This window comes from Podarcis melisellensis, assembly GCF_964234715.1.
Source record: "Podarcis melisellensis genome assembly, chromosome: 8".
In the NCBI taxonomy this organism is placed as follows: Eukaryota; Metazoa; Chordata; class Lepidosauria; order Squamata; family Lacertidae; genus Podarcis; species Podarcis melisellensis.
This window is the reverse complement of record NC_138540.1, coordinates 17,903,403-17,911,112: the sequence shown is the minus strand read 5'-3', so window position 1 is coordinate 17,911,112 and position 7,710 is coordinate 17,903,403. Positions and strand designations below refer to the sequence as shown.

General features: G+C 46.6%; 1 protein-coding gene across 1 annotated transcript; it reads left to right on the top strand.

Annotated features, from left to right (window-relative positions):
- The first annotated feature begins 2,667 nt into the window (after positions 1-2,667).
- RBP7 (retinol binding protein 7) lies at positions 2,668-7,474 on the top strand. The gene is made up of 4 exons (XM_081923932.1): positions 2,668-2,887; positions 5,260-5,438; positions 6,477-6,578; positions 7,181-7,474. The coding sequence occupies exons 1-4, from the start codon at positions 2,815-2,817 to the stop codon at positions 7,229-7,231; spliced, it is 405 nt and encodes a 134-aa protein (XP_081780058.1). The 5' UTR covers positions 2,668-2,814; the 3' UTR covers positions 7,232-7,474.
- The last annotated feature ends 236 nt before the right edge of the window (positions 7,475-7,710 follow it).

Sequence of the window (7,710 nt, the reverse complement as noted above, 5' to 3'; positions counted from 1 at the left end):
TTTGACACCTGGATCGAAGAAAAAAAGCTTTTTTTCCTTGTCAGAGAAACTCACCAAATCAGCTCAGCCAAGCAAGACTATGGGTTATGTTTGGTTAAGGGATATTGCCACTTGAGTTTTCAACAAATCCCAAATATTAGAGGGACGAAGAACCATTTTTCAGCCTGAGGTTCACAACCTCCCAGGGCAGAGTTCCAGTGGTGCATTAAGACGAAGGCACAAGTAGGTGAATCATAGACCCAGGGGTCATTTACTCCAACCTCCTGCAAGGCAGGAATCTCAACACTCAGCCCCCTTTCCAATTTGAAGCCATACCAGACCCTGCTTAGCTTTGCACATGTGCTAGCAGTTTTATTGCTACACTACTAGGAGAACTGAATATAAGTGTTACCTTTGTACCAGAAGCTAGTTCCCATATGTACTGACATACCACACTCTGCACACACACACACACATACCCCATCTAGGCATGCAAGAGGCATCACAGCCCATAACGGGTGTATATGTAAGTGAGTGCACAAACTATTTTGATTAAAAATCAAGACTGTTCCCTTTTTGTTATCCCATGAGGTAGAGAACAATGGTGCACGAAGGACAGGAAGGCGACTCTGAGGTCTGGTATTGCAATCCCAGATGGTCATGCAACTTGGAGAGACTTGGGAGGACCAGAAATGTGGTCAGAGTTCGAGGTCTCTGCTGTGACCGCAACCCACTTCTGCAGAAGTTGCTAAATTGTTGAGGGCACCAGGGTGTTTGCCCACCCAAAATAGTCTGATTAACTTGAGTTTTATGCCCCTCCCTATATATATATAAACTTTGGCTGTAGCGTATTGCAGAGCAAAGGTAGCACATGAGAGTTTATTCATCCTCTTATCTGCTTAGCCTTATCTAAACATAAGAACAGCCAAGTTGCTGGATCAGGCCAAAGGCCTATCTAGTCCAATATCCTCTTTTCACAGTGGCCAGCCATGTGCCTCTGGGAATCCTGCAAGCAGCACTTGAGCACAACAGTACTCTCTCCACATGTGGTATTCAGAGGCATACTGCCTCCAACTGTGGAGGTAGGGCATCTGATTATGTTCAAGTTTATAGTAAACAGGGTGCAATGCACAGGCTGAAGGGCCTCTATCACTGCCTAGAGGACCAAGGACCACTGGGTAGTTGCAGCTGTTCTTCCCAATTAAATGGGCCTTAGATCCAGGTGAGACATAAGTAAGTCCTTCTGCTTATGGGGCACAATCAGCTTATGGAACTCACTGTCACAAGGTGTGGCGGCAGACCCTAACTTAAGGGATGAGAAAAATGCATGGACCTGTCAGAGTAGACGCACTGAAATTGACGGCCATGGCTAACATAGGCCCATTTATTTCTGTGGGTGGGACCTGAATGGATACAACCTTATTAGTCTTTATGTTGAGTTTTCATCTTGTGAGGCAGTCTATCTTTAATTGCTATTACTTTAATTGTTATCAGTCAGTACACAGATAGCTCCGTTGGTTAGATCATGGTGCCAATAATGCCAAAGTTGTAGGTTCGATCCTTGTAAGGGACAGCTAGATATTCCTGCACTGTAGGGGGGTTGGACTAGATGATCCTCAGGGTCCCTTCCAACTCTTACTGGGGTTTTTTTTAAAGTTGCTTTGCATACAATTCTGTAGCAGAGGAGGGAAACAGCAAAGGCCTCTTTTCTGGCCTCCCATAATCATGACTGGAAACTGCTGGAAAGGAGATCCTTGTTTAGGCTAAGGCTGGGGAGCCTGTGGCCTTCCAGATGTTGGGATTCCAACTCCCATCAGCCCCTGCCAGCAAGGCCAATGGTCAGGGGGGGGTGGAAACTAGCCCCATCAACACTGAATAGGCCAAGGTGTCCCCATCCCTGGAAGGAGTCTTGAGCTGAGTCTTGGGCACTTTCTTGTACCCGTATTAAAAAGTAAAGGGGACCCCTGACCATTAGGTCCAGTTGTGACCGACTCTGTGGCTGCTGCGCTCATCTCACTTTATTGGCCGAGGGAGCCGGCGTACAGCTTCCAGGTCATGTGGCCAGCATGACTAAGCCGCTTCTGGCGAACCAGAGCAGCGCACGGAAATGCCTTCCCGCCAGAGTGGTACCTATTTATCTACTTGCACTTTGACGTGCTTTTGAACTGCTAGGTGGACAGGAACAGGGACCAAGCAACGGGAGCTCACCCCGTCACGGGGATTTGAACCACCAACCTTCTGATCGGCAAGTCCTAGGCTCTGTGGTTTAACCCACAGCGCCACTCGCGTCCCTCTTATACCCATATTAGTTCTGGCTAATTTGGGATAGAAACTACCTTCGCAGAAGTAGTATACCGCCAAATGCTGGTAAGTGGTGGTGCAGAAGCTCTGTAGTCTTCCCAGAGGCACCCTTGGCTGCCCACTGTCAGAAGCAAGACACTGGGGCTTGGAGGGACCTTTGGCCTAATCTCTGGCAGGGCTGCTCCGAAGTTCTCCCACGCCACCAGTTTTGAGAGAGATCCAGATATGACCCACATTAAGACCAAGAAGAGGTTAAAACTCTCCTCTTGCCTCCTCCCCACCCCGTGACTCATGGGACAGTCACTTTTAGTTCTGAAGGAAAGATTTCAAATAGCTTGAACTTTCCCCTCCAAAGTCCCAGCTGCAGCAGATTCTGGGCCCACCCCTCTAGTAGATTGGATCACACTCCCATCACCTTCAGCTGTGAGACCTCTCCTATTCTCCATATATATAAATAGAGAGAGAGCGTGAGGAGGGTCTGCAAAGGTCCAGTTAGCTTTGGTCTTGTATTAGGTTTGTTTGTCTACTTCAGCCATGCCTGCTGATTTCAATGGCACCTGGAACCTTGTCAGCAGTGAGAACTTTGAAGGCTACATGGTGGCCTTAGGTAAGCTGAAATATAGTTTGATTTTTCTCTTCCTCTTTGACTATTTGCTTTATATTGGAAACTGTTCCTCTTTGTGCAGAATGTCCCCCACCCCACCCCTTTCCTCAGCCAGAAGCTGTATATGTAGTTGTTTGAACTCTGCAATATATTATGGGTGTTTTGATTTTTGTTTTCATTATTAAAAAGTTTGTATCTAATCACTGCTGATTCTCAACTCTTGAGTTCCTTGAGTTATTTACTCAGAAGTAAGGTCTGTTGAATTTGGGGCTTGGCTCCTGAATAAGTATGTACAGGATTGCTGGTTTCCCTTATGTTGAATTGAGGAATCCAAGCATTCTGTATCTTGTAGGATTAGCTACATGTATTTCTGAATGGAAGTCCCTTTCCAGGCAAGGAGATGGAGTTTGTTCTCCCTCCCATGCTTTGCCATTGTAACAACCCTGTGACATAGACCAACATCAGTGAGTATAGGAGTTTATTTTTAAGGAAGAGCTGGGCAAATTCAAAGTCTCCTTCTGTTGCTGCGTAAGGATGTAATTTGCTGGAAACACTTGGTGTTTCAAATAAAATAAATGCATTTTATAGGGGAGAGGCCAACACCTTGGTGATCATCTGAGCTTATGTGGGAGTTAATATTATTCAAATTGCTTCTTGGTGTATCTCTGGGCACACCTGGTCTTCTCAGCTTTCATTCTCTAGCTAAAATGGGGATTACAGTCTCCTTAGTGAGTTGTCTCAACAACAGTGTTTGCCAGCACAAGTGGGTCAGGTCTAGAATATTTGCAGCCCTGTGCTTATGAAGTATACAAGCTATTGAACTCAGGGCAGACACATGGCTTCCCTTTTTCACTCAACAACCTTGTAAGGTACTGTTAGGTTGTGAGAAAATATTGCCTAATGAGACCTCAAAGTGGAGAGTTGAACTAGGGCTCTATCATTTCAAATCAAACACAGCAACTGCTATACCACACTGGCCCTGCAGCAGCTAGTAGTTCACCTACATTGACAAAGAACCAATTCCAAGTGGCTAGACCAGTGGTTTTCTCCCTGGGGTGCTTTGAAATGATGGTCAGGGGTGCTGCAGGCAACCCTGGCCTCTGTCCCTTTTTCCTTCCCTCCCTCCTCTGATGCCCCCTCGTGTCTCTGCCTCTCAAAGGCTTGCACAACTGTTTGTTGCAGCAGCCCTGGCTACAAGCAACACAGGCAAATGGTACCTTTGGGGCTGGACAGGGGGTGCTGGTTGCCAGGAGCTGAGGCAGCTCAGAGATGGGGGGGGGGGCTGCAGCGGCTGCCTGGAGGACTTCCAAGAAGAGGGGAGAGGAGGCTGAGGGAGCACACCACAATCTTCTGTGCCAACCTAAAAGTTTGCAATAATGTTTCCCAATAATTCAGACGTCTGACCCATTTATTTTGGCTCAAATGAGTAACCTTATTTCAACACTGGGCTGAAGAAGTTGAGGAATTGATTTCACACTTGCCACACTTTCCTGAATGAGTTGTTCCAAAAATATGTAATTCTCTCTCCCACCGCCCCTAAACACTTCTTAACAAAGGTAATTGATCTCCTTCAATCCTAAGGACCTCTTATCAGTCTGACGACTTCCAATCTTCAAAGGCAAAAGCAGAGGGCAGTGGTCTGACCAGGACTCAGGTTATCTAGGTTTGGGCAGGTGAGGGGTAATGTAGTGGCAAATCTGGAAGTTCAAGATCCCTTCATGATGGTCACAGTCACACCCTTTTTATGACTAGACAGCCTTAGAAGATATATTAGGGATGCCTTGCAACCAGCAATGCAGATGTCACTGTGTTGCCTTTCAGATAGATCTACCATTTTCTGGGGAAAGGATTCGGACTGCCCCATTATATTATTCTGCAATGACTTTAAGTTGTGCTTTCTTTGAAGTTCCATTGCACAGAACAGAATATCCACACCATTCTCTTGAAATGAAAGCACCTTGTGTTTATTACTGCCTGGCTTCTGCAACATGAAGTGGCATCCATTTCATGCTGATAGGGCAGCTCTAGAAGGCTGCAGGCATGGACCCTGCAACAGAAATAGTAATGGGTTTTTGACCCCATCCCCCATGACCCTGGATCACTATACCACTGGGTTGGAAGTAGCAGTTATGGCATAGCTGAGTGGTAGCATGTCTGCCTTGCATGCTGATGGTCTTGGGTTCAGTCACTGGTATCTCCTGGTATGGCATGGAATTTCCTCTGGCTGATACCTTGGAGAGCTGTTGCCAGTCACCGTAGACAGTACTGAGATAGATGGACCAGTGGTCTGACTCAATAAAAGGCAGCTTCCTGTGATCGGAAAATCAAATGTGTTCTGGCTAAATAACCTGGATGCAACTTCTCTCTGTGCAAAGGTATTGATTTTGCCACCCGCAAGATAGCCAAAATGCTGAAGCCTCAGAAGGTCTTCAAACAAGATGGGGACTCGTTTTCCATCAACACAACCAGCACTTTCCGCAGCTATTTAGTCGAGTTCAGGATTGGGGAGGAGTTTGAAGAAGACAACAAAGGCTTGGACAATAGAAAATGCAAGGTATTGAGGACTGGAGAAAGCCTCCCTCTAAGTAGGCAGCTTTAATTGAAAATAAACTTGCCATCCTCCCCCCCCCCCACCCCCGGCCAGGAAGGGGTGTAGATGCAGGCATGCAGGATGTCTGGGCGGGGGGGGGGGGGCAGAATCCAATAATTTGTGGTACCCGATTCTTGTTTATGTATGAGTGCATTGTGATATTACACAAGTATGGGTCAGGACACTGCATAGCCTGACTTTCTGGCCACTATACTGATAAGCTCAGGCTGGTGGACAGCATTGTTAAAAAATAATCCAAACAAGAGCATCCTGGGTGGTACAGTACAATGGGATAGTGCATCTGGCTCTTAACCAGAAGGTTGGTGGTTCAAGCCCACCCAGGGGCAGAATTCCTGCATTGCAGGGGGGTTGGACTAAATAAATAGAATCCAACTCTATGATTCTATTAAAACATGTATTTTCCAGCACTGTCTTCTTATTTTTCAATACGTTGGCTATGTACACACTGCACCTGTGAAGCATTTCTTCCTCGCTCCACAGAATTATGGGCACTGTAGTTTAAGGGTTTCTGGGAATTGTGCCCAGAATTCTTTGAGGGAATGAATGTGCTTCATCAAGGTGTACACACCAGAACCTTTTTTGTTCTTCTGTTCATCTGGATGCTACTTTCAAGAGCCCTTAAATTGCATTAATTGTCATGGGCTTATTGTAAGCTGCCCTGTTAGATGGTGGGGCGTAAACCTAAACTTTATAACAGGGCCAAGCTAGCCATTGTTGGGGTGGGAGCAAAATGGTGGTCCCATGGAAAGTGTTTCTGACATGGGTTAATTGAAATGGATAGGGCACTGCCCCACCAATCTTGGACTGCCCTCTGACTGCCCACCCCTATGTGCCTCACAGACAGTTTGGAGGGTGGCTTTGCCTGTTATCTTCCTTCTCCTTAGTCTCTGTGTTGCCCTTGTATAATTTGTTGACCCTTGGAGCAGAACCTGAGAGATCAACTGTGCCTTGAATACTTTTGACCCCTCTCCTCCCCTGCAGAGTGTGGTTAACTGGGACGGCGACAAGATTGTTTGTGTCCAGACTGGAGAGAAGAAGAACAGAGGCTGGACCCACTGGATTGAAGGAGATGACCTGTACCTGGTAAGTTGTTTCAGGGGTGTATAGCTAGGGTTGCTTTGAAGGTAAGCCAGCTAGATAGATACTCTGGAGCCAGGGGATGTTGACTCTGTATGCTTTGCATATGGGTCTTCCTATTTGAAGAGGCCCCCTACCACCGCACCTCAGCCATGTTTCATGCTTGAGATAGCCAGTGAGTCCTCTGGCCTACTCTTCTCTCCCCTGTCCCCCTGCCCAATATGAGCAGAAAGGGGCTTTTTAACAGTTGTTGCATCAATAGCTTGCGTGTTCTTCACTTGGGATGGGAGTTTGCAGCCAAGGTCTCTGCTATTTATATGCACTGGGGAGAGAGCTAATGGGCCTTTTGCCTCTGTGGAATTGAGTTGGCCAATGGGTAAAGCCTAGGCTACTGCTACATTTAGGTCAAAAATCTGCTTTGCATGCAGACGATCCCAGGTTCATTCCTCAGTATCTCCAGGTAGGGCTGGGAGAGACTTCCTGTCTAAAACCCTAGAGAGCTGCTGCCAAACACTGTAAGCAGTACTGAACTAGATGGACCAGTGGGTTTGATTTGGTGTGCAGCAGCTTCATGTTCTCTTGTTCCTAACGGATGTCTCCTTGTGCAGGAACTCCGATGTGAAGACCAAGTAAGCAGGCAGGTTTTCAAGCGAGCGTGAAGTTGATTCCTGCGATATCCCCCCAAATGACAACAGCGCAGAGAACCACGTACAGGAGCGTTTATGCATAGCGGCACTTCAGACATGGAGTGCTAACTGAAAAGGCAGCTTTACAGGTCAAACCTTCTTCCTCCACCCCGGTGCTCTTTTTGTAAAAGCATTCCAACCTGATCCTTTGGAACAAACGTAACTGTTAACCCGCACTTACCATGTAACTTCATTAAAAAAATCTATGACTGTTTGCAATACAACTTAGGAGTCTACAGCTTTTCGTTAAGAATACTGTACTATTTTTCTATATCCCTTTGGGGATATAAGACTATATATGTGGAATTCTCGGTTGCAGGTGTGTATACCTATGCCAGCTGCACACCATACATTCAAAGCACCCCTTTAAATATCCATGGCCTTCCCCCAAATATTTTTGGGAGCTGCAGCTTAAGTGTCTGGGACTGGCAGGGCTCTGACCAGTGTGTGAT

What these genes read in the sequence shown, in the direction of transcription:
- RBP7 (XM_081923932.1), top strand. Translation starts at nt 2,815, where the DNA reads ATGCCTGCTGATTTCAATGGCACCTGGAACCTTGTCAGCAGTGAGAAC. An exon ending in TGGACAATAGAAAATGCAAG is followed by an intron (nt 5,439 to 6,476) that starts GTATTGAGGACT and finishes CCTCCCCTGCAG; the next exon opens with AGTGTGGTTAACTGGGACGG. An exon ending in AAGGAGATGACCTGTACCTG is followed by an intron (nt 6,579 to 7,180) that starts GTAAGTTGTTTC and finishes CTCCTTGTGCAG; the next exon opens with GAACTCCGATGTGAAGACCA.